Source organism: Abrus precatorius, unplaced genomic scaffold, assembly GCF_003935025.1.
Source record: "Abrus precatorius isolate BTA unplaced genomic scaffold, Abrus_2018 Scaffold11, whole genome shotgun sequence".
Classification (NCBI taxonomy): Eukaryota; Viridiplantae; Streptophyta; class Magnoliopsida; order Fabales; family Fabaceae; genus Abrus; species Abrus precatorius.
This window is the reverse complement of record NW_020874303.1, coordinates 8,577,688-8,605,150: the sequence shown is the minus strand read 5'-3', so window position 1 is coordinate 8,605,150 and position 27,463 is coordinate 8,577,688. Positions and strand designations below refer to the sequence as shown.

The 27,463-nt window shown below is 28.3% G+C and overlaps 4 protein-coding genes across 7 annotated transcripts; all 4 read left to right on the top strand.

Moving 5' to 3' along the window:
• Nucleotides 1-9,401: 9,401 nt before the first annotated feature.
• LOC113855412 (50S ribosomal protein L15) lies at nucleotides 9,402-13,322 on the top strand. Of its 3 annotated transcripts, none has more exons than XM_027487045.1 (5): nucleotides 9,402-9,529; nucleotides 10,198-10,670; nucleotides 11,882-11,965; nucleotides 12,052-12,141; nucleotides 12,709-13,246. In XM_027487045.1, the coding sequence occupies exons 2-5, from the start codon at nucleotides 10,269-10,271 to the stop codon at nucleotides 12,973-12,975; spliced, it is 843 nt and encodes a 280-aa protein (XP_027342846.1). In that variant the 5' UTR covers nucleotides 9,402-9,529; nucleotides 10,198-10,268; the 3' UTR covers nucleotides 12,976-13,246. The 3 variants fall into 3 exon arrangements, with proteins under 3 accessions (XP_027342846.1, XP_027342849.1, XP_027342847.1); XM_027487048.1 differs by having other exon boundaries at nucleotides 9,417-9,524; nucleotides 10,201-10,670; XM_027487046.1 differs by having other exon boundaries at nucleotides 9,420-9,519; nucleotides 10,201-10,670; nucleotides 12,709-13,322.
• Nucleotides 13,323-15,645: 2,323 nt separating this feature from the next.
• Nucleotides 15,646-17,381, top strand: LOC113856526 (peroxidase 7-like). The gene is made up of 2 exons (XM_027488370.1): nucleotides 15,646-15,909; nucleotides 16,638-17,381. Exons 1-2 carry the CDS (start codon nucleotides 15,646-15,648, stop codon nucleotides 17,379-17,381), a joined length of 1,008 nt encoding a protein of 335 aa, XP_027344171.1.
• Nucleotides 17,382-18,847: 1,466 nt separating this feature from the next.
• Nucleotides 18,848-20,634, top strand: LOC113855589 (probable disease resistance protein At1g61190). Its single transcript, XM_027487221.1, has 4 exons — nucleotides 18,848-19,595; nucleotides 19,681-19,813; nucleotides 19,900-20,280; nucleotides 20,547-20,634. Exons 1-4 carry the CDS (start codon nucleotides 18,848-18,850, stop codon nucleotides 20,632-20,634), a joined length of 1,350 nt encoding a protein of 449 aa, XP_027343022.1.
• A 2,835-nt stretch (nucleotides 20,635-23,469) lies between these two features.
• LOC113856377 (metacaspase-5-like) lies at nucleotides 23,470-25,837 on the top strand. Of its 2 annotated transcripts, XM_027488171.1 has the most exons (3): nucleotides 23,470-23,815; nucleotides 24,960-25,103; nucleotides 25,185-25,837. In XM_027488171.1, exons 1-3 carry the CDS (start codon nucleotides 23,470-23,472, stop codon nucleotides 25,835-25,837), a joined length of 1,143 nt encoding a protein of 380 aa, XP_027343972.1. The 2 variants fall into 2 exon arrangements, with proteins under 2 accessions (XP_027343972.1, XP_027343971.1); XM_027488170.1 differs by having other exon boundaries at nucleotides 24,960-25,837.
• The last annotated feature ends 1,626 nt before the right edge of the window (nucleotides 25,838-27,463 follow it).

Genomic DNA, 27,463 nt, shown 5'->3' with positions numbered 1-27,463 from the left:
ATTTATGCTGAGCTTTCAGCATGCTTGGTAACTTATTAAGGACTCTTCTTAGAGAATGTTCACAAGAACGGCCTGAGTTATGGAGAGTGGCTACACTTCTCATCCTTAAAAATTTACACGTAATTTAAGACAAGAAGTGGAGCAATTACGGTTGGGAACTCACTAAGAGAATTTATGGAACATAAATCTGTATAAAGAATAAACTCAGGGGAATTTTAAATGCATAGGAAAAAGGAAGGTCATATTTTTATATCATCATGAAATGGGATTTATATAAAATTTGAATAGTCAATTAAATTTAGGGGGTGAGGTTAATTCAAGTCAGGAAGCAATTCTATATTTTGAAGTACCAACAAGGGATCGAACAGAATCAACAATCCTAGGATGACATGAACAAAATGAATCCGAACATACTAAATTAAACCCCGAAGATTAAGAGTAATTAGGAAAGATAAATCAATAATCACGTAGAATAGTATTCATGGCAAGACCAAAAAGGGAGAAAAGAGAAAAAAAGAAAAAAAAAATTCTAAACATGATAGGTTGATTTTAGGGTTTTCAAGACTTCTGAGCAAATTGTGTAAAAAAAAAAGTTGTAGGTAGCAAATTAGAAACTCGATATTTAAACACATGCAGGGAGATCAATTGTGCTGATCCTACAAGCATGCACGTCGATCCCATCCACACTCATGGAACAACAATCATAAATACAAGCCAACATGCTATGACAGTCCAAGATCATAGAATTGTGCGACTCTACAAGTCAACATGCAATTTTAACTTTCATGTTAATAACATTGTGCAAAATAGATTCAAGATAGATTAAGACTTTGTTTGGGTGAGTCTGTGAATAAGTTCTCTTGTAAAAGAAGAAAAGTAATATAATAAAATAAATAAAATTTCTTTCATAAGTTTAAAAATAACTTCTCTTTAAATTTTAGAGATGTTAAGTAAAAGTAACATCTGAAAAATAAAGAAGTATAAGTTAATTTTAATTTATAAAAAGAAGTTTTATTTAATTTTTATATTATTTCTTTTATCTTGCAGTAACTTATGCACAAGCTCATCCAAATTGGACCTACATGAATTAAGATTTTCATCCTCTTAAGACTTTTAGTTTTCAAATTCATAATCAAGAATGATCATACTAACATGTCTATGAATAAGCCATTTTTAACTATATGAGGCGGTATAGACGCTACTTATACTATTCTTTCAAATAACCACATCTTTTGAATTGCTAAATTAGTGTATTGATTATTTTACATGGAGATGGGAGTGAACAAAGCTTTAAAGGATAAAAAATTAATTTAAAAATTCATTTTACTATAATTACTTAGAATATATTTGTCTATAAATTTAAAATAAAATTTACATTAAAATTATATATATCCTATTTTGTTATTCTATATGTTACTCGTTTAGTAAATAATTTTATTAAATAGTTTAAATTCGATAAAATAACATAATAAATTTCAACTTTTAGATTAAATTACCTTTTTATTTTTATCAAATATCACTAAAAGCATAACTCTCTCATCTCTCCAGATGAATGAATATACATCTTCGCCATTCCAATATCATGAAGCTCACACTAATCGATCCGGCGTCTTCTTCAGCATGTAGTCACGTAAGGTCTCCTTCGATAATTCAGACCTTACATACTCTCTTACTCTCAAATATGTTTTAGCTAGGTTAGCTTATTGTTATACATATTTATAACTAATTCAATTTGTATTTAGTAAAATAAAAAATGTAGAAAGAAATAAAAAAAATACGATACTTTTTCTTTCTAAAATTATCAAAATTTGAACTCAGATGAGTTAAGATTTGAAGTTTATTGAGTTTGAGTACAGTGTAAAATTTACTGTACAAACTTCTAATTTTTCTCAAAATGAGGAGATATACGTATCAACTACACAAATGAATAGGTTAGCCACCATCAACATGTGCACACTTCATCTATATTATTTTCATTTCATTCTATTCCTCTCGTCTTCATCTCAAAAGAAACTTCACTAGCTAGTAGACACTCTCATTGTTCATGGCAAGGAAGCTATGCATACTTTAAGATAGTATGTCATGATGTGCTTGTATTGTACGTGCAAAGGACTTGGTAGAATCTGGCTCGATAATTTGTGACAAAAAATATAGCCAACAAGAGATGGGCATTTGGGTCTTATCATACGTAATTGGAGGATAAGGGATGATGATACTAGAGAAAAGAGAAGTTACCAAAAAGACACTGCGAAGAAAGAGAAACATATAATTAACATTTGATCCCACATGAAATATTTATTATACAACATGTTTGGTAACATTTTATTAATTCTTTGAAATGATAATTTATTCAATTAATAAAAATAAATAAATAAAATTGAATAATGAATGTGCATTAATATATCTTTTGAGGGCAGGTGTTGTACAATCCCAATGAAGATTAACTTAAGGTTTTTGGCATAACTATAAAATAAGTCATGTTTTGTTTCTTTATCGAATTCCTCTTGAAGAGTAAAATTATTGCCTAATAATTTAGCATAGCATGGTCACTCAAGAAAAATCTGATCTATAGAATTGTTGATAAGGTTTGAGGTGATATATCCTGTTCATTTTGCATGCTTTGAGATCCAAGAATTAATGTTCTCAAGCTTTCTATCCGTTAATAATTTTTTTTAATAGACAAGTATTTAAGTAAAATATACGAACATTTTGGATATTCTCAATGACGTTTATAAATTTTAACTTTTATTTAAAAAAAAATATCATAGTAGTTCGATAAGTTGTAATATTTTATTATGTTTATAATTAAGAACTCATACTCATATTTTAAACATTAATTTTCTTGTTGATTTAAGAATTATGTTATATGTTAATTATATATTTATTTTATAATATTATATTATGATCGTAATGGTATTATATCGTATAACTCTAAAAATTTATTTATCTCCCTATCGGTGTTCCATATCATAACCGCTCTTTTTAGGCCTAGGGAGGCATGGTTTTGTTCCATATCTCCTTAATTTAATTTTTAAATATGCATCAGTAGGTTTTTATATATTAGTAAAAAAAAATTCATGCATTTTGGGCTATTCAATCAAATCATTTAATTTATAATATGTGGATATAAAATAACTATACATGTTATTATATGAGATTAAATTTTGAAAAATATGATGTAAGAGATGTAGATTAAATCTCACGCAAATGTAGTATTATAAGAATGATTTAGAGTTTCTATTCAATTTAACTTTCTGTAAGTATTACAATCGTACGATATCTTCATTATTAATGTGCTATAATTACCTAAAAAAAGTGCAATGATTGTATTTTTCTTACCGATTAGCATGGTACTGTGAATATTTTAAAGTTAAATTAATGAATTTAATTTAAATATTTTTGCTTTGCATCTATCAATTGTCATATATATTAATAAAATTATTATTTCGTATAATTAATTAATTAATTTAAATATATTAACAATATAAAAAAATTTATACCGTCATTTAATCATCTATATTATTTAAAATTATTTTTTATAAAATAAAAATTAAACTCATAACTAATATAAAAATCATATATATAATATATTTGAATATGTTAATAGTTTAAAACTATTTAAAAAATCTATATTTATAGAAATGTGTAATTGAGTTTCTAAATTACTTTTAAATAAGTTCCTGAGTTCAATTAAATTTTGTCAGAGACAAAATTTCTTAATTCATGTTCAAGTAGGTCTACTTAAAGATTTATAAATAATTTAGGTATCAAATTATGAATTTAATTATCTATCAGGTCTCTAAACTATTTGAAAATTTTTATATAGGTTATTCTATTTGGATAAAAATAAAAATTGTCTTTTAATTTTAGTGATTCAATTATAAACTTTTGAAGTATGTGAATCTATTTAAAAATACTTTAAAAAACAGTTTAATTTTATACATTTTTCTTTTAAAATTAGTGCAATTACCTAAATTAGTCTCAAGAAAATTTTGTTAAAACTAACTCAGTCTCTAAAACTATAAAGTCAGTCACCAAACAGTTTCTATTTTTTTTTTTAGAGAGGGATTGGTCTCTCTGTCAAAAGACTTAAGTTATTAAATAGTTGAGATGACATATGTAATTCTTATCTTATAAATTAATTTTTGTAAAATTTTATTGCTTATAAATATTAGATCTAATTTTTAGAGACTAATTTGACTAAAAAAAGTTGTTTTAATTTAATAGTATCATCTCAACTATTTGACAAGCTACATAATTAGTTCTGTTAAATTTAATGAAAGTATCTTAATATAAAGATTAACATGTCCCAAAAAAGAATTATTGAGTAACTTAATTTTTAAAAGACTAAATTAAATTTATTAATTCCTCTTAAGAATCATTTTGAAAATTCACTCTTAAAACTAATATAAACTTTGGAGTGAATAAGAATAACGTTTTGATAGACTTCATACCAAGCAAGATTTTTTATATATTTTATGGACTAAACATTTACTTTTGGAACCACACAATTAATATAAGTGCTAACATGTTTCAAAAAAGAGAGAAATTGTATAAAAATATAAAGGGATATAACCTGACAAATTGAAGTAGAATATTATCTGCTACAGGACCATTTTTGTAAGATAACTGTGATGTTGTTGGGGCCCCAACTTACTTCTGGTTTGAAAATAGGATCACATGCAGATCTTGGTCTCATCATTGTCTCCACCATCACAATTTTAAGCCTTAATTGAAAATACATACAATAAATAACTGGACCATTGTGTTCCCCTTTCCACTTTTCTTTCTCCAACATCACTAACCTTCTACTCCCTTTTTTTTTCTCCTCATTTCTAGATGATTCTTTATGAATGCATAAAGTAACAATTACCACATAATTTGCATCATTAATTATTTTTACTTCATAGAAAAATATTAATTATTGTTATTAAACATGAAATGAATTTCATATAAGTAATACTAGTGACACACGTATTAAAACATTATTACTTGTGCATATGTAAATATATAGAGGTGACTATGGTGCATTTAGCAGTATGTTTTTTGGTCCATGGTGCCTGTGACCACTTCTACTTGTTAAAGCATAAGCAACATTTATGGTTTTAAAGACAGGGCAAGGTGCAAGTTGTAGCTTCATTTATGGTTTGTATTCACTTATTAAATTGATAAAATTTAACATTTATAAAAAGTATTAAATAGAATAACTTCATTCTTGCTTCTTCCATGGATATACAAATCAATATAAAACTTGACATCTAAAAAGATATTAAAATATTTTACAAAAAATATAAATAAATAGTCTAATCATTAGAGGTGAAAGAAATATAATCAAACCAATTAATGTAGATGAACAGCGTGTGAATCACCATGATTAAATTTATATTCCCTTATGTAAACGACACAATTAAATGAATATAGGAATAGTTTAACTTGTATATATGATTTGTTTAAAGTTTAAGCTTCTAAATATATCTGAAAAAGGAACCTTCAGCGATTGCCATGCCAGGTACTAATTAGTTCAGTTAACAAAGTCGTCAGTGATAATACCAAAACTTACGAAAAGAATTTACATTTTTCAATAAAATAAAATAAAATATAAGAGAATAGTTTTTTGTTTAGTCATCAGATCACATTAATACACAAGTTAAAAAAATTGAATACTCAGTATTGCATTAGAAGATTTTTAAGATTACCGCTCTTAATCAATCATCTGATATTTTTTTTCATTAAGTATTTCATATACTATGTTTTTATCAAATGTTATTAAAGATAATACGCATTAATTTAAATAAATTTTAAAATTTTTTCTTAATTTTAAAATTTTTAAATCCTTAACTTATTCCTATCTCTTTTTAGTTTTCGATCAGGGTATAACATCTCTTTTTCTTAATTTTCTTTGATGTAGCTATCTGTTGTGGGGTGCAACAAAACCCGAAAAGAAAAAAAATGGGTTCAGTTAGGGTCCATTACACTGACCCAAAAATAAAAATGAAAGTTAGTGATATATAATATGGACAACTTTCCTGGGCCTCTCTTGATGAACCCAAATAACATCATGATTTTTAGTCTAAATCAATGTTTTCTCTTACATTAGACAAATTTTTTAAGTTGGGTAGAATGCAACAAAACTCTAATAGTTACTCCAACATGGAAAGATATTTGTAGTCTAATAGTATATTATTTAAGAAATTATTTGATTTATTTGTAAAACTATTTTTCTTTTATAATTTTAAAAATATAAAAAAATAGTAAAAATAAACCAAAAAAGTTACCATTTCTAGTATAAATTTTTTAAGTTTTTTTCCTTTCTTCTCTTTTCTCTTCCCTAAAGGAGAGACTTAGAAAAAATCACCAACAATCCTTACATGTTCACCTTATATGAAATGCAATCCTTCCAACTTTGTGTCTTCACTTATTATTTGAGCAAAAACAATGAGAAGTGAATTTTCATTTAAATCATGAATTTTAAAATTTTGTTAATGGAAATTCAAATATGCTAAAATTTTTACGAGGGACTAATCCTTGTTTGTTTTGAAGTAACATGAAGATTTAGTGATTTCTCAACATGAGTTATTTTCTTCTAGTCAAATTTACATTCCATCTTACGTAATTAAGACTATTTTTCACCTCAACATGAATTAAAGTTCAAAATATTTTAAAACATTAATACTGTATTGAGTAAGTTATTTTAGTTAACTTTAAATTATGTAATTAATTTATAAAAGTACTTTAGCTAAAATAAAGATACTTATAAATAAACTTATCTAACTAGTTTATAACGTTTCTTAAATGATACTGGAAGTAATGTTTGAATTTATAATTTTTTATTTAAATATATTTTTAGTCTCTGTATTCTTATAATTTTTTTATTTTAATGTTTTAATTTTAATCTGTAATTATTTTATAAAAAAATTATATTACGGGTCTTCAATAATGACATAACTAACTAAAGTTGTGGGATGTTAATTTTTTTGTTGAATTACTTTGTGGGAGACCAGAAGTGTTAATTTAAAAATTTTAGAACTAAAATTTAAAGAAAAATTTTAGAGGAACTAAAATAAATACTCACAAAAATATAAGAACAAGTAACTTTTTTTTTCACTTCTTCATGTTGATTATTTGTACATTAATAAAAAAAAATTTACAAATTTTTTAATAGAATATCTTATTCTTAAAAATATAACAAGAGGACAAGAGGGAAAATAAAATATTGTGGTAAGAATGGGATACATTGTAAGTATTATAAAAAAATATTTTAATCTTTGATTTCTATAATATTATAAAAATTTATTTATTTTAATTTTTATTATATTTTTAATAATATTAAGAATTAAATTAAATATAATTATAACAATTTAAAACATTAAGGACTATTTTTTTGTAAAATTAGAAAATAAAATACGCAACAATTATAATTTTAAACTAAAAACTATAAGCTAGTAATTTTTAAATATTATATATTTTAATGTACATAAGGTTTTATTCTTTAATAAGATCTACTAAAAAAAAAAAAAGCAATACTACACTAGGATAGTAATCTACAAAATTAGCTGCTTGACAAGCACTGATTTTTAAACTTACATTTCCAATATTTCTAGTAACTACTAGACATTTCTCCAACTTCACCAAACGCACACTGCTCGAACCCTCGAAAAAGCAACAACACTATGAAAATTATTAGATTTAAAGAAAATTTCCATCTTTATAAAGTCACAGGTTTCTCTACTCAGTCTAGAATTTTCAAGAAGTTGCTACTCCAATCTCTTCCCTTCTATCTACACATACCTTATATATACACATTATCACGTACCAAATCCTCCAACGAAGAAGAAAACCAATACTAAAAATAAAATCCTCACTTTGAAGCCGTTCATTCAATCCAATTTTCACAAAACAGAGAAAAGAAGATGTCTCTGTTTGAACCTCTGTTGTTGAACCAGAGTGATGCCTTTGATAATTTCGTAGCCTTAGTCACTGGAAATTCAGACTCATTGAGTTGTGAATCAAAAACTCAAATGGATTGGAAGGAGACCCGTGATGCTCACATATTTGAAATCGATCTTCCGGGCATCACCAAAGAGGATGTCAAGCTTGAAGTGAAAGAAAACAGATTGCTCTGCATCAGAACAGAGAAAAGAGAAGAAGAAGAAGAAAGAAATGAAGAAGAGAAGAAGGGGGTCAAGTGGCATTGCATGGAGAGAAGAAGAAGTGGTGCGTTTTCGAGGGATTTTAGGTTGCCAGAAAATGCAAAGGTTGAAGATGTTAAAGCATCAATGCGTGATGGGGTGTTGACCATAACAGTGCCTAAGGATAAGACCAAAAAGAAGCACAAAAAGGTAGTTCAGATTTCTGGGGAGGATGGTGAAGGGGTTGCTCCAAAAGGGATTGGACGTTTTGTTTGCTGCAAGGCTTAGGACAACATTGTATGAATGGAGTTTGGTAAAGGAGTCGTGTTTTGTTCTGTGTTTTCTCTGTATATAGTTTATGGGAGTGTTTCCCTCTTATTTCTCACAATCCCTTAGTAAATTGATTTGTTTGAATTTGTACAATGTGGTTTTGTTGTTGAGGTAATTGGTGAATTGAAGAATTGTGTGGGCTTTAAAGTTTTCCGTATTACATGTGAATTGTTTTTCCCCTAATATACTTTTCCTACGTTTCACAAATCAACTTTTATTAGTTTTAGAAAGATATATTGCCTCAATTTGGTATTAATTCATAAAAAATATGATAATGTTGATAATTTTATTAATAATTTGTTAGTAATTATGTAACTATTAATTATATTCCATAACCATAAATGAAGGATGATAGTATAAATAAAAATTAATTTCCTACTATGTTAGTTATTAAAATAAAAAACAAGGAATATAAATATAAATTAGTAATTTAATTGAGAATGTTAATAATTATTCCTATAAATGTTGGTAACGCTAACTTATCATATTGAAATTGTAATATCATAATTTATATGTAAGATTAAGATTTATGTTGGGTCCGTAATACAATCTTACTGTTATTTCATATGAAAATAAATAAATAATAAAATTGAGCATATCGGATAAAAAAAAGATAGAATAATTGGAAATAAATTTAAATTAGTTACTAGTAATATATTTTGTGTAATTCATGGGTTCACCATTTATTAATTCTTAAATCTCTAAAAAAAGAAAAAATATAGTAAAAAAAGTTTATACCTATATAATTTAATTTAATTTATTTTGAGGAAATATCATTTTTAATAAAAAATTTAAAAATAAATGATTTTTTCTAAAATAATTATTTTACAAAATTTGTTACATTTGTTGTAACCTTTACTATTGGTAAATAAAAAAAATTACCACTGGGGAATGTAACGACGTCGTTTTTCTCTGGCCATATCGTTTTCTCACGAATTTTCATTTCCACCATATTCTCTCAAGAGAAACCTCAGCATTGTGGCCGCAGCCTCCGCCGTGGGGCCTCCGTTTCCGACCGCCATTGAAGCTCGTTCAAGACTTTTACTTCGCTCTTCACAAGGTCAGGTAAAAGCGTAGTACCGTTTTATTGCACTTGTCTCTAGTAATACGCCTTTGGAGATAGTCCTTTCGTTTTGAGGTTCTAAGATGGTTCATCTCTTCCACATAGATCGATCAAGGGTCTTAAAGTGGCTATAAGGGTCACTTACTTAATGTGTTAGCTCAAAGGGAAAATGGGTATTTTTGTTATGGTCTAGTGCTAAACAAGATCGAGGCTTTGTGTTTTGATCACCAGCTGTTTGTTGAAATGCCTGATTATTAAGTGCACTGGTTTTGTTTTTTGTTATTGGTGGGGCAGGGGACGTTGTGGATGGAGAAAGTGTTTAGCTATACTTAATGCCTGTGTATTGTTAGGTTTATTGCCAAAGTGAGCTGACCCTTTTCCCTTCATGCCTTCTGTTTTTGTAGTATTCTGACATTTTGTGGATGTTGATCATGTGAGCTTTTAGCTTGTGTCGTATTTGTTTGTTGACGGTTATTGATTTGATTGTGGGTTGTAATTTAAGGGTGTATTTCTATTTCTGTTTTTGGGATTCGAAATTGGTATACAGTACACACTTTCTTTTGATTGGTAGCTTGGGTTCAATGTGATTTGGTTTTATTTAGAAGTGTAATGGTTGTGTATTTTCTCGCACAGTGTGATTTTTAACACTCTTTTTTCTTCTATTTTGGTTGTCCTAAGGTTTGAAGCTGTTTCCATCTGAAATTGGCACATCCTTTTTGTTAGTGAACGAATAGAGTATCAGAAAAATGCTTAGAAGAAGGCTTTCTGTTCTCTCGACGACAATCATTAGAAGCTCAAATCACTGCAAACCCATTCTCAGATACCCATCTATCCAATTTCATCCCTTGCAGCTCCCTCACTCTCTCAATGCTCATGGAGCATATAATCCCAAGACACTCCTGGATTTTCAAGGTTTTAGAGCTTATAGTCTTCTGAGCTTGAATGATTTGAGAGATAAGGTTCCCAGAAAACAGAAGACGAGGAAGGGCCGTGGTATTGGGTCTGGGAAGGGGAAAACTGCTGGGAGGGGTCACAAGGGTCAGAGAGCTAGAAGTGGTGCCAAATTGGGGTTTGAAGGAGGCCAGACCCCTCTACGTCGAAGAGTACCCAAACGTGGGTTCAAGAACCCATTTAGCCTTACTTTTCAGGTATATTCTTCATATTTATATTATCTTTTTGTTTAATTCATAAAGTCAAAAGTGCAGTGTTTCTTTTGGTGCATTTGAAAAAAATTGTACCATTTCAAGTATTAACTTGGAGTCTTACAGTAGCAACCTAGATTTTCTGTGTCCAGGGAAATTATTGAACTTGATAAAATTCATTCATGGACCAAATGTATTTTCTCGAGATCATGTTTTTTGTTTGAGATCCATTCTTTTCCTGTAAACTAGAGTTTATACTTCAGTTTCTGAATTATGGAGGAAAAATTAAGAGACATTTTTGGTCCATTGCCAACATCAATGATACAGTTTTTAACTAGATCTGTTGCATCTCATGTCTGAGTCACTACTACTTCTTTTGTCATCTTGAATACTTTATGTCCTTTCACTTTGTAGTTCTAGCTTTATTTCATTTCAAGTAGTTGCCACCTACCAATAGACATGGGCTTATTCAGCTATTGTTTTTTGTATAATCCATTTCATTGTGGAGAAACTTCAGAATATCATATGGATGCTCCTAAGAGATTTGAGGCAGTTATCTTCTTGAAAAATTGACCTAACATCTGTATGTGTAAGATCAATCTTTTGACCTGTCTTTGTTATTTTCTTTTTCTGTATTTAATGTCACTGCAAGAAAATGAAATATAACTAGGAAGCAATGTTGAGTAAGGTTTTATTTTTTATTACAAGGAATAATTTTCATGAGATGATCTTTCTTTTTAAGACTCTAAAATCTCCTGTGAATATGTATTGGTGAGTGGCTGACTAGGTTGGTTTTAGTTGGTAAGTACATCTTTTTTCTTCATGCGTCGATTCCCAAGCTTGGTATGCACTAAGTGAATGCTGAAAACTTTTTTGTATTTAAGGATTCTTTTTCTAGTGTATTTGAATTGTTTGTCTGTGTCTGTGACTGTTAAGGCATATTGCTGATGTTGGAGTTCACTCTGGCTGTTTTGATCCCTCTGATTTATTAATGTTGATTAACTTCTATGTACTATTAGTTTTAATTTGTCTGTGTATTTTAGTTCTTTAATTACTTTAATGTCTAGATACTTTTCTTTTTTAATATGGCAAAGCCATGACATTGAGCTCTTATTATTGGACCCTTTCTGCTTGGTTCCAACCCCTCCTTTCTTTTTCAGTCAATTATTTATCTGTATGTCTGTATTCTTAAATTTCATTCATACCTTTTTCTGCAGCCAATAGGTTTGGGAAGAATTGCAAAGCTTATCAATGCTGGGAAGATAGATTCCTCTGAACTGATCTCAATGAAAACACTAAAGGTTTTTGGAACTGTTACTTCACTTCAAAGGGAATTGTCTACTTCATGTACTTCCTCTTATTCTTCTTATCGTTATTATTATCATAGGATGCAGGTGCACTAGGGAAGCAAATGAAAGATGGAGTAAGATTGATGGGCCGTGGTTCAGAGCAGATCAAGTGGCCAATTCATCTAGAGGTAGAATTGATTGATGGCTACAAATTGACTATCATAATCATGCTTGTTGATTCTTCAATTTGGAAATAATTTTTTTGTTACCATTTTTAAGTTTATCTTTATCTAGTTTCATAAATTTCACCATGGTCATATAATTAATCATCAATATTGCTTCTGCTAAACAGTTTATGATTACTTAGATGTTGGCTTTAGAGTTTTACACTCCTTTATCCATTGGCAGCATAAACTATTAAATCTTGGGGGAGCCAGGTTTTGACAATGGGTATGCAAATGGTTGAAGTGTGTCTAACTTGGAATTTGTTATAAATAAAGTTGGTAATATACTTTCAAAGATTATATGCTATGTTTTCTTGGACGTTGCTATTTTTTCTTTTACTTTCAGATAAACAAACAAACTCACCGTTTAAGATTTGTTTCCATATTAAGCTTTTGTTTGCCAATAAGAAAGAGATACAAATTGGTCTTGTTCAATTTTAAATGCTATAATGATGGTTATGTTTTAGGGTCATAAATGCTTCCGGCATAAAACAGAAATGTCAAATGTGTTTTAACATTGTGGGTTTACAGGTGTCAAGGGTCACTGCTAGGGCTAAGGAAGCAGTTGAAGCAGCTGGTGGGTCTGTGAGAAGAGTGTATTACAATAAGTTGGGCTTGCGGGCACTCCTGAAGCCTGAGTGGTTTGAAAAGAAAGGAAGATTGTTGCCTAAAGCAGCTAGACCTCCTCCAAAGCAAATGGATAAAGTTGACAGCATTGGTCGGTTGCCCGCCCCAACAAAGCCGATTCCATTTTTAGTTGAAGGAAGCAAGGATCTTCCAGTTCATCATCTTAGCTAAATAATTAACATGTTTGGTTCCATTTTTTTAGGATTTTGTAATTCTTTTTGGTGTAAACTGTTTGACTCAGGTTATTTATGCAGTTTCTTGCAATGTTCTAAGGTAATTAATTCAGAATGAGATGAATGAATTTCCTTGGGGACGAATGAAATGGATAAATCTTCTTGTTTCTATACCATTTCTTTTAGGAACTGATGTTGGTGTATGTGCGCTGAGAGTAGGAACTTAGGCTCTACATTATGGAAAAATTGCAAGCAAGAACACTGTTCAATATTTCATTTTTCTCCGAGTATTGATGGTACTTGTCAGATGACTTTGGTGAGTTTTAATAAAAATAGATGATTGTTTCAGTTTGAATTTGTCTTAATATGTGATTTTTTATTATTCAGTGATTAAGCATGTATAATCATTCAAGGCGAACTTGGCTCAGTCAAACGGTTAGAATTGGAATGTCATCGTGAGAGTATTTCTTTTTCTTTAGATTAAAGGCGCAAGTAAATATTCCCCAAGAGAAGGTGGTTAGTTTCTCGGTATATAAAAATAATATATATATGTATATATAAATTTGGGAATTTTGGAAAGATTATAGAAATGTAAAAACTCAAAAATTGTCAATAACAATTTTTGGTGCAAGCTAAAGATTTATAGATGGAACAATTAAAAATTATACAAAATTATCAGTAATAATTTTTTAAAATTATAAAAAAATTTAAAGTATAAAAAATTTCCATTCATTATTTTTGTCATTTAAAAAAAATTTATATTCTCGTAAATATTTTTTTTCTAAAAATCCCATGTTGTGGTATTTTAATTTTTTTCACAAATAAAAACGCCCAATATCTCTTATGAGATAAAATCTAATACCTCTTCCAACTTCTGTCATTGGATTTCAAAACTATCCACTTATACAAGTAAATAAATATCTTTTTCTTTTGTTTTTGGTGTGTAACGAGGAATAGAGAGGAAGAAGATAAGTTGTACTATTTGTTGAAAGCAAGTATCTATTACTAATTTTTTATGCCATCGTTAACTTGTTATATCACTCGGTGAACAAATATTAGTCTACATTTATGTGAGATTTTAATTTTAGTTACTCAAAAAACTTTTTGTAGTTTCTAATTCTTTAAAATTCTAACGCTTCTTTTTGTTTCTTTCACTGATATAACATAACAAAAAATTGAAACGTGGTATTAAAATTGACGTGACAAGCTTTTATTTAGTCAAATCACACCATTAGTAGGAACTAAAAGTGTCAGTTGTTTTTTATATATAAAAAAAAAAGTTAGGGATTGAAATTAACAAAAATCGAGAGTACAATAAAAGTTTTGTAAAAATATAAAGATAAAAATGATATGTTTGAGCCTGTTAAATATTTATAGTGGTTGCAGGCCTTTGTTCATTTGTGTCTACTTTTTCTTATTTAATTAGCTGCATGGTTACTTGTGCCTAAAGAATAACTTCTTTGCTACTTAATAAATCTTGTTCCTGTGTAGCTGTTCTAGTGTATAAAATGTTTTATGTGATTCCTTGAAATCACTTTTTTTATGATTTATCGCCAAAATTTTGATTGAAATATGTAATTGTGTCTTATAATTATACTCAATTATGTCTTTCTTTCATTCTAGATTTTTCGTAACTTTACTTAAATTTCGTCTTGTTGAGGATTGCAAATATAAATGAAAGAATTATGAGCTCACTCTTTAATCATACGATAATTAACAATACTATTAAATATAAAAATTTGATTAAAATTTATTAAAAATTATATGAATTTCATTCTTAATTTAATATTTTTTTTCATATTTTTATACTTTTTAATAAATTTAATTATTAACTAAAATATTTTAAAGAGTGTACTTCTAATATTTTTCGTCAAATATTAGCTGAAAGAGAGCTAAATCTTTTACTAGTAAATATTTTTTTTATTTTTTTAAGGAATATTAATTCAATGAGATCATTAATTTTTAGCTCATTTTTTTACATAATGACGACATTGGCACTTACCATCACGTTACATTCATTGTTTTCTAGTACACTTTTACAGTGTTGTAAACCACAATGCAAGTACCAAATTGTTAATTTTAGTTTCTAGCTAACTGAAAGAAAATTGAAATTACATTTAGGCTTTCTTATTGATTCGTTGGTGATCCTCACGTTCACCCTAAACTATATTTGTTAAATTAAATCAAGATTTTCATGGACTAAGATTGACCCTCAATTTCTGAACTATTTTAATTTTTAATTAAACACTTTGGACACTGACCTAGGGACAATACTAACTACTAATCAAGAACTGGAAAAACAAAACCCCCTTTTGGAAGATGTATCGAAATCCACAATTTGAGCATAAGACTTTACTCAAATTTCTATCAATCATAATAAAAAAATTGATAAACTATTTAAATTTAATGTAACGTGTGATTGACTTTAATAATGCTAAACTCAAGCCAGTTGTCACATGAGACTTCAATCTCTGCTTAGTTCTGCATCAAGTGAAACACCTTCTTTAGACTAGAAAAATTAGTGATAGCACCAAGGGCCATATCAACGAGTTGGCATGTCAACCTTAAAGCCAAGGGAGTGCCTACCACGTTTTTATCAACCCCTACCTTAAATATTGTGCATGACACCCTCATAATTCATCAAACATTCATACCAACTCAACCAAACATGAGGCTCCAGTTCCTTTCCCTTTTCATTCTTTTGGTCACTCTGGAGCTTATCACCATTTATGATCTCTCAGCACAAGGAAATGTGGTAAAAAATTCATTAAAATCCTTACCCCCTGAAGCCTTGTTGTCTACTGGTCACTATCAAACAACTTGCCCAGATGCTGAAGGCATTATCTCACAAAAGCTTGCTGCTTGGGTTAAGAAGGACCCCACCTTGGCTCCTTCCATCATCCGTCTACATTTCCATGATTGTGCCATAAGAGTAATCACATAACTCAGTCTCTCTTTAATTTTGGCAATGTGTTTTCTTTACTATCATTTCTTCCCTACTTAAAACACAGTACACTGAAAAATGGCTACATATAAGCATCTTGATACATGCATATCACTTTAACTTTCTACGAGCCATTTGATACATAATGATGCATCATTTAAAAAACACAGATTTTTGGGGTTTGTTTGGTGATAAATGTACATATTTAAGTTTGGTAATTTTGACTATTGTAGCCAAACACGGTTAAAATCCAGAATCTGAAATAATTTTTACAAGGAATTGAGACATTCCAATTATACCATAAAATTTAATTTAAAAGATCATAGTAATGTATCTACTAAGTTTATTAACTCCTTGATTATGATTTAAGCTTATTATGATTTAAACTTAATTTAAATAAACTTCTCAATCAATATACGTAGGAAAAATTAAAAATTAAAATAAAATAAACTATTTTCAAAGATTAAAATCAATTTAAGCACATAACCTTTGGATAAGTTAGATGGATAAACTTCAAATTAACAAATTGAAGTATATAAGTTGATTTTAGCTTCAAAAAAATTGATTTAGTTATTTTACTTATTCTCTTATCTTAGAAGTACTTACTAAAAAATTCATCCAACTTAGACCTTAATATTTTAACATTTCAATTAGAAGAGTGGACTTGACATGAATGACTTAGTTTGATGCCATTCAATTGATAACATTAAATGCAGGGATGCGATGGATCAATTTTGCTTAACCATTCAGGGAGTGAGAGGACAGCCTTTGAGAGCAGAACCCTGAGAGGCTTCCAAATGATTGATGACATAAAGGGTGAGTTAGAGAGAAGGTGTCCAAGAACAGTCTCATGTGCTGACATTCTCACTGCTGCTGCAAGAGATGCCACTCTTATAGCTGGAGGACCATTCTGGGAAGTCCCATTTGGCCGAAAAGATGGGAGAATTTCCTTAGCCAAAGAAGCTAATTTGGTTCCTCATGGTCATGAAAACATCACATCTTTGATTTCATTTTTTCAAGAAAGAGGGTTAGACATGCTTGATTTGGTTACTCTCTCAGGATCACACACAATTGGGAGGACTACTTGTTATTCTTTTATGGATAGAATAAACAATTTTAATGGCACTGGAAAGCCTGATCCATCACTCAATGTCTATTACTTGAGGTTGTTGAGGAAAAGATGTAAAGGGGTGTTGGATTTGGTGTACCTTGATGTCATAACACCAAGGAGTTTTGACACAACATATTACACAAACCTTAAGAGGAAGGTTGGGTTGTTATCAACAGACCAATCACTATTTTCAGATGCAAGGACAGCCCCTTTTGTTGAAGCATTTGCTACCCAACCTTTTCTTTTCACAAGCCAGTTTGCAGTGTCAATGGTTAAGCTTGGGAATGTTCAAGTTTTGACTAGGCCTAATGAGGGTGAAATCAGAGTTAATTGCAATTATGTCAATTAAGGTGTCCTACTCAATTTGTGGTTTAATTCATTGTTCCAATTTTACATTTGGGATATCAATAAAATATTATAGCCATGGTTCGTGTGTCTTTGGTGACAGATTCATGTGATAAATGTTGGGAGAGTGTATCTATATGCTGTGTTGTGAGAAATTACTTTTTCTCCTTATTAATTTATACGCTAAACATATTGATAAATCAAATATAACTATATTTTGTAAACCGTACAATATATGGGTTTATGATCTATTTAATCTTTTTATGTTTATATTATTAATTATTTATATTGTACTATTAATAATATTAAATTATTCATTTAATAATTAAAAATATAAAAGGTTAAAAAACGTATAAATAAAATAACTGAAAATATAATATATAATTATTAAATTAAAAAATATTAGGTGACACTTTCAATGAAAGATGTTTAGTAATATATATATGTATATAAGAAAAAATGGAACTAGCTCATGCCACTACCTAATACTATAAAAATACTGACTTGGTCGCTAGCCTATGTAACTCAACAATTTGCCAAACCTACTATCGGTACTGTCGTCACCTTACTATGTTGTCGATAAAATTTCTTGACGAGCATGTTAGTAAGTTTATCAACAGCCTCAAGATCATCACTAAGTTTAATTTAATTTAGTACTAATGGCTTTTTGTAATTGTCAACGGCTTTTGACTTATTCATTTTTTGTATTTTTAGTGTTGGTTAGATTGGATTAAGTCCGCATCAAAGGATGCTTCCTATCAACAATTGAAAGAATAGGATGTTTTCATGCCCTAATTCCTTCAATATTATTTATTAATGTTAATCATATATATATGTATATTTTTACCCAAAAGCGTGTATTAGGCACCAATAAACTAGTCTATAGCCCATTTTCCACATATATTCTTTCTGTCATTTTGGTATAATTAAGCACTAACCAAAGTCAATAGTTCTGCTATCTTTGATCCAATTCTAGGTGCAAGCCTTCCCAGAAAAGGTAGAGGGATCTCAAGCGTCTGTCCTTGCAACATCTTGGAGTGAGTTAAATTTCCGTTCACTCTTCTTTAATTTTATTTTTATGTTTTCTCGTCAAGTACTTTTCTCTTATAGACACTAATACTATACTTGCTATCGATTAACTATAGATTTCGGCGGTCCAACATGGATCACATAAATTGGCGCTCCATGCCAAAATTATCACTTTTTATTCATTTCACCTTTTTTTTTTTTAAATTTCATTATACGTTTAATGTTTATTAAATTAATTTGCCATATTGCATTAAGTATGATAGAATAAATTAAATAGCTCTAACCCTCAAGCAAGATCCTAAAATATTTTCATGCAGTATATATGATAAAACTTTTTCTTTGGTCCAAAGTAATTGTCATCAAACATATACTATGTCTTATCATGCATACCAATCAACTCAACAATCTGTATTGATTATTTTCCAGCTTATCTTTGTTTAAATGGAAGACGCCGTTCTTAATCTTAGACGTAGAGAAAGAATGTATCGACAGATGAAGGATGAAAAGGATAATCTGATTTTAAATATTCAAAATGTCATGTGGAGAATAGCTGAAGCAGCTACTAAAACAGAAAAGGTCAATGATGTTGTTTCCGAGTGGTTAAATGATGCGCACAAGCTCATAAAAAAGGTTGAGATATGGGATAATCCTGAGAGAAAATTTGAGCTGTATGATAAAATGCTATATAAAATAAAGACACAAAATTCCAAATGTAAATTTGAACCTTTTTCCATCCCAATTCCAACTATAGAATACTCTTCTTCTACAAATTTTGTGTGTTTGAATTCTACAAAAGTAGCTTCAGATCAGCTTTTGGAGGCACTAAGTGACAAGAGAAACCATATAATTGAATTGTATGGTGATAAAGGCTCTGGTAAAACAGAATTAGTAAAAGCAGTGGGTGAGAAAGCCAAGTATTTAAAGATCTTTGATGCAATTTTATTTGCCACTGTGTCTGAAAATCCAAATGTGTCAATTCAAGACCAAATTGTAGACTCGATGAATTTGAAACTTGACAAAAATACTGAAGGTGCAAGAGCAATAAAAATATATTTGAAATTAGAAAGTAAGGATTCAATTCTTGTGATCTTGGATGATGTTAGGGAATACCTTGAGTTAGATGGTATAGGTATTCCTTGTAATGGTAATCGGTGTAAGGTTCTTTTGACCACGCGTCGCCAACAAGAATGTACTTTGATGAATTGTCAAAGATTAAATTTCTTTGCAACCCTTAATTGATGAGGAAGCTTGGACATTGCTCAAAAAATTCTCAGGCATACATGATGATTCCTCATCCAATTTGTTAGATGTTGCAAGGAAAGTTGCTTTGGAATGTAAAGGGTTACCTAGTACAATTAAGGATGTGGGATCTTCCTTAAAATGTAAACCTATTAAGGAGTGGGAAGCGTCACTCCATTGTTTGAAACATTCAAAGGCTCGTTACCATGTTTTTCTTAGTTTTAGAGGAAAAGATACTCGCCTCTCTTTAATAGGTTTTCTTTATCAAGCTTTGTGCGAGAGGGATTCAAGACCTTCATGGATAAGGATGGATTAGAGGGTGGAAATCAAATTTCACGATCACTTATTAAAGCATCAAGACTTTCAATTATTGTTTTCTCTAAAAACTATGCATACTCCTCTTGGTGCCTTGATGAACTTGTTACTATCCTAGAGTGTATGAAGAAAAAGCACCAAGAAGTTTTGCCAATCTTTTACAAAGTAGTACCTTCCGATGTGAGGCATCAGAAAAATATTTATGGTGAAGCAATGGCTAAACATGAAAAGGCATTTGAAAATGATTCTGAAAGGGTGAAGAGATGGAGATCAGCTTTATCTGAAGCTTCCAACTTGTCTGGAATGCATTATACTACAGAGTATATCGCATACTTTCATACACTTCTAGTTTAATTAATTAGTTCCCTAATGATCATGTCAGTATAATAGTACTTGTTAATAATAAGCTAGAGTCATTTTAGTTAATGTGACTCTTAAGGTACTGGTTAAGAAATTTAAACTAAAAAATTGTTAATTACTTTTTTTATGGTTCATAAAATGATAAATAGAAATCAATTACGACTAATAAAAAGAAAAATAAAAGTTGTGCTTATAAATGATTTAATTATGTCTTGTACTTTTGCAGGTATGAATATGAATTTATCCAAATGATCGTCGAAAGTGTTAGTAACATGAAAAATCGTTTATACCTAAAAAGTAAGGATATTAACTAGGAGGAAAATTTGAATTTCTCCTAATTACATTAAAAGTTTCAAAGAAGCCAAATTGTCACGATGAATATTATTTTATAATCAGTATTGGCTCATAGATGGTTTATGGTTTGTAATATGCATGTTCAGGTAGTAATAAGTTAAATTTAAACGTGTGGTATGTAATATGTTGAGAAGATTTTTTTATTTTATTTTATTTATATGGTAATGTGATGTGAAAAATGTAGTGTCAATCACTTCATGTACACAAAATTTCATATAACGTGGTCATCTAAAATTTTATATACGTTATTTATATCGTTTTTTTAGTTTATATTATTTTAAAATATTTTGTTGGATAGAGTAATTGAATTTCCTTCATTTTTGTTTAGATAGAGTAATTCAATTACTTATATTTTTAAAAACAATAAAATTATCACTAAATTTGATAAAATTAATTAAAAATATGAAATTTAAATTATTAAATTAATTATAATTAAATAAAAATATGAATGAAACACATAATAAAAAATAATTCTAAATTCTCACTTTTTTAATTATGATTTAATTTTTCTATTTCAATCTATTAAAAAAGTTCATTAAAATTTTTAGAATTTTAAATTCTTTAAAATTAGTTATTCAAACAGCAAATTTTAACACACAAAAATTGTAAATTTTTTTAAAAAATGAATTACTCATTTAGAAATGATTGTGTGAAATTTTTTAAATAGTTAATACAAGCTAACAGTATGTTTGGATTGCATGAAATGAAAAGGAAAAATGTAAAAAAGAAAGAAATATGAAGGATATACAATTTTTTACTATTATTTTGGATGGATAAAATCATAAAAATTAGAAAGAAAAAAAGGTGATAACTCACAAAACAAATTCTTTGCCAATGGTGATTGATGTGAAATGGGGAGGGTGGGAAACTTTTTTTGTTCCTTTCTATTTTAATTATTCATAAAAATAAACTGATTTATATAACCTAAAAAATAAAAAATATTAATAATAAATTTACATAACATGTAAAAAATATCAATTTTTTAAGTTTAATTAAAATTTTCATTAATAAAATATTATTTTACTTTATATTTTTTACCCTCTTACATTTATATAAACAAGTTGAGAAAAAATTCTTCACTTATTTTTTTTCATTCAAACAATACATTTTTTATTAATTACCTTCTATTTTTTTTTTGAAAAGTGTTAGCAACATACGTTCTTGTATACTTTCTGCTATTGATTTAAAATTATAAAATTATAAGTTAGATTTATTACATTAAGAGTAATTTTTTTTTATTTCTCATCCAAATAGAGAATAAGGAGCGAGTATAGTTGTATGAGTTGTAGTCTATAAATTTCTTTCATTATAGATAATAGGTAAAATTATTTTCTTATTGTGTGCTGAAGGGTTCATGTTAAATAGTATTAGATATATTTAATTATATATTTTAAATTATCATTAAAAAAATATTTAATATTTTTTATAATATAATAATTTTTCAAAAAATATTTTTAAAATTTGAATATGTGTATTTAAACATACATTAAGAAAAAACTATATGTAAAATTAATACTCTGCTACTTTAGTTTTTTTTTTATTTATTTTTTTATCTTTTTGTTTTATTTCAATTTTTGTTCTATTTGTCGATTGTGGCAATTTTTTATTGCTGCAAACTGTATTTTTTAAAATTAATTATGGTGATTCTTACCCACGTAGTTGACAAATATGACAAAATAAAAGCTAAATAAATAAATAAAAGATAAATAAAATTTAAAAATTATAAAATTAAACTAAAGTAAAAAATAAAGTTATCGAACTGAAATACTAATTTTGTTTATTGAATATTTTAATTAATTAATTATATTTATTCTTACCTATGTGTACGAATCAGCAAACACTAACATGATTGTCGGATGCATTCATCTCAAAAGATTTTTTATACTCGTACTGAAACATATTTTTTATTCATTATAGAAATTTTATGTTATAATGCAAAATTTTTCAATCTAACAATTTAATCATATAATATTTTTTTATATTTATACATATTAAATTTTATAATTTAACTATTTATAAATATATTATTTTACAGTTCTATTTATTTATATTAAAATAATATATTATACGCTAAAATTAAGTAATGTAATAAAATATCCATTAATTTTTTTTTGTATAAACTTATTATCTTAAAAAAAATATTTTAAACCAATAGTTAAATTAATGAATCTTGTATTATATAAAAAATTATTTCCAGCAAAAAAAAAATTATTAATAATATTTAAATTTGACATCTATTATTTATTTATGAATCTTAACTTGGATTAAATTACTCTAAAAGTAATCCTATTAATCTTATACATTAAAATAAAATTATTTAATAAAATGTCAATTAATATTTTATTTTATTTGTATGAATTCTTGTAGGCTTAATCTCTTTATAAAATCTTTTAATTTAATAGTATAGATTGATAAAATTTAATGTTTATAAAAAATTATCAAACAAAATAATATTGATAAGAGTCTATCATATGGAAACTTAGTTATTCCGAGAATAAAAAGAAAAAAAAAATTATATAATCATTAATATTCTTTTAACTTTTATCATCTATGTATAAATGATAGTTCTAAATTTAATATTTCTATATACATTAGGAAAGAAATAAGTTTAAAAGATTATATATAATCCAAACCTTTAAATGAAATTCCTTTTATAATAAAATATTATAAGAAAAATGAATCATGAAATATCAATGTTTAATCATTAAACTGCATTTTCTTGTTCCCCTCTAAAGTGTTAGATATAAGACTTTGAAGGCAAAGGGTGATGAGAGAGAGTGGTGGTGAATGGAAATATGGCTAAGAGGGCAGTGTTAATAGGATGCAACTATCCAGGAACAAAGGCTGAGCTGAAAGGCTGCATTAACGACGTGTGGAGAACGCACAAATGCCTCACAAACATATATGGCTTCTCAGAAAAAGACATCACAGTTCTCATTGATACTCAACATTCATACACCCAACCCACTGGCAGGAACATAAGATTCGCACTCTCAAGCCTCGTTCGCTCCGCTAAGCCTGGACACGTCCTCTTTGTCCACTACAGCGGCCACGGCACGCGCCTCCCCGCCGACGCCGACGAGGAGGACAACACCGGTTATGATGAGTGCATTGTTCCCACTGATATGAATCTCATCACTGGTAGGTTAACTCTGTAAATTGATGAAGAAAAAGAAAGAGATAGAAAATTATTAAAAAAAATAATTAATAACGTGATAAAAAAATAAAAAGGAAAATGTAAGAAAAAGTGAGCGTGTAAAAATATATAAAAGAACTCGGAGAAGAGAAAAGTTGTATTAAGTATTCTAATTACAAATTTTAAAACTTTGCTGAATTGGAACATTCATATGGATTGACATATTTTTCTTTCTTTTTTGAATTTCTTTTTACCACTATGAACTCCGGATAAATAGCACATAATCTATAGTTGGAATTGGGTTTTGCTTTGAAACCACGTACTGTATTTTATGGCTGGGATTTGTCTATTTTTTTTAATGGTTATTCATTCCATCATTCTTTTATTTTCTTTTGTTTTTTCATTTATCTTTCTCTTTTGAGATAAGACTACTCATAAGTTGATCTGGAAGCTACGCAGTAGAGAATACTTCTGTATGTATGAATTTGATGGGCAAGCCCAAAAAAACAAAAAGGTTAAAGTACAAGGGTTCTGTTTAACTTAGCTTGTTTGAAGGCTGGGTCCAATTTGGTGTCTGTTTAGTTTAACTGTGATTTCCCCCCCTCGTATCTTTAATCTTATTAGAAGATTAAAAGATAAGCAGAAAATCATGATGCAATGTATTCGATTTCGAACAAAAATTAAATTATTATTACATTTTTTTGTGATCCTATCTTTGGATTGTTTATTCATACAATCCAATATCTACAATTATGTTTCTCAATTTATCCCTAATACTTTTTTCTGTCAATAAACTAGCTTATGGGGATAAGATGGTACATAAATAACATTAGAAAGTCTGACTTATGACTAAAATATACAAGTAACATTTTTAAAATCACGTAATTTTTTTAAGTGATGATCATGTAATTTCTTAAATCTTATAATTATAATCAAATGTGTATAATTATGTTTCAGATTTATGTTTTTCACTTTGGAATAATTCCAAAATGCTCCTCTCATTGGATACATTCTCAGCCTCTCTCTCTCACTAAATTGAAAAAGAACAAAAGTACAAGAAAATATAATGTAATTTATCCGATATATTCTAGGCAAATGATTTATCATTGCATGATTATTTGGGAAGCAATGCTAACTGTATTGGAACAGATGATGAATTCAGGCAATATGTAGACAAGGTTCCAAGGGGTTGTAAGATCACAATCGTATCAGATTCTTGTCACAGTGGGGGTCTAATTGAAGCCGCTAAGGAGCAAATAGGAGACAGCTCAAAGGAAGGAGGCCTAAATTCAGGCTCTGTATTTGAATCCATAAACTTTCTTCTTAGAAATGTGGAAGACACCAGTGAGTCCCGTGGTATCGATATTCCAACAGAAATGGGCGACCCCAGCTACAAAGAAGTTGAAGAAAGACGTGTCGAGCTTCCTCATGGGGCCTACGCTTATGTGAAGAATCGGTCTTTGCCTATTTCAACGGTTACTCATATACTAAAGCAGAAAACTGGGAAAGATGATATAGATATTGGTAAACCAAGACATGCACTTTCTAATATCTTTGGGGAAGATGCTAGCCCTAAAGTGAAGAATTTGATGAAGTTAGTCCTAAACAAACTCCAACATGGAAGTGGTGAGAATGGAGGGCATAGCAGAATTTTAGGGCAGGTGGGTAATCTAGCCCAACATTTTTTGGAACAAAAGCTAGACGAAGATGATGAAGAAACACATGTTGGAAGTAGGCGAGAGGAATATGCTGGATCAATTAAGCGCAATCTTTTAGATTGTGGAATTCTCTTGAGCGGTTGCCAAACGGACCAAACTTCTGCAGATGCAAGTCCATATGGAAACTCCGATAGAGCTTATGGAGCTTTCAGCAATGTCATACAAACTATAATTGAGGAGACAAATGGTGCAGTAACAAATCGGGAGCTTGTTCTGAAGGCTAGGAAGATACTTAGGAAGCAGGGTTTCAATCAGAAACCTGGACTCTATTGCAGTGACCACAACGTTAACGCTACTTTTGTGTGCTGATCACAGCTACACAATAAAATTTAAGTTGGGTTTGCAACTATTTGGGTTTGAAACCATTAGAAAAAACATATTTCGTCTATGATTTCAATGATAATCTGTGGTATCTAATACATGTTATATTAATATTAATATTCTATTGAAGTGTGTATTAGCATTAATTAATTATTTAAAATATATGTTTAAATTATTAATACTAATTATGATATTATTTATTAAATTTATATAATTAAAATTCATGAATAAATATATTATTATTATGCTTCAGTAAGAGTAATTTGTGATAAATTAAACTATTCAATCTTTTCCCTTCTAACGAGTTTAATAATTGTCTCTTCATTAAATAAATATTATTTTTTCCTTTACTTTTATATATATATATATATATTAGATATAGAGAAATTTATTATTTTATCACAATCTCACTTTTTTTTTTATCTCGAAAGTATCAATGCATTATGAGTTCAACACATCCTGTTTAGCAGAAAGATGAATATTCCTTGCTCATTATTTATAAACTCTGTATCGACAAAATAAAAGCGTTAGATGATGGACGATTTATATGATGACACGTATCGACCGCAGAAGTATATCAGCGGGTCAAGAACAATAGTCATATTGTTGGTCAAATTGTAGCACGATTATCGGTTGTCAAAGCGATACAATTGCCTCACTAACACGTGTCATTATCTGTCAATTAATATATTCAGATGCACTCTCTTATCCAATTTTGCAGCACTATATATATAAATATTTCGCAAATGTATATGAATCTTTACATTAAGAAAGAAATTTGTGGAGAGTGATATTAAAGTTAGTTAAATTTATAGTTTTGTGGTTTTTAATTTTTTTATTATGAGTTTTAATTTTTTTGTTTAAAAAATGTAAAATTTTATATTGATTATTATATGAAAATGAATTTTTTTTAGTTAGCAGTTAGATAAAATAGTATTAGTGTGATGGAAATTTTATTAAAAAAGAAAACAATATATAAACAATGTCAAGATTTTATTTACGTCTGATTATAGTAACTTAGTACGTATAAATAATTAAAAATTTATAGATGTAATTGAAAAATTACAAAATTATGGTAACAAATGTAAAAATGATGTAAAATAATTTAATAAAGATAATAATTTTTTTATAATTGAAAATGTTGTAAAAAATAATATGATTTAAAAATTTATAAACTATATAAATTCGATTTGGCATATAAGGTTATTAATTTTTAATAAAATTTAATGGACATTTGTATTCTAAAAATTGATTTAACGTAATATCAATATGTTTTTAATAATTTCTATTTTTATCTATCTTGTGATAAATTATTTAAGTAATTATTATTTTTAACTATATTACAATCTTATTATTTCAATTGAACTACATATATTTCATTTTAATTATAATTTAAATTCTCTCTTCATATAAAATTAAGAATGAAGTTAATTATAATTTTTATCATTTAAAATTCTATAATTTCTAATTTATTGGTTATAAATTTGAAATTATTGTTTACTATTTTTAAAATTTGTTTACGTAAAATTTTGCTTCAATTTACTCAAAATTATTCTATATTTTGAAGTTTTTTTATTATATTTTTTATGCCTTTAATTCACGCTCCTAATTAAT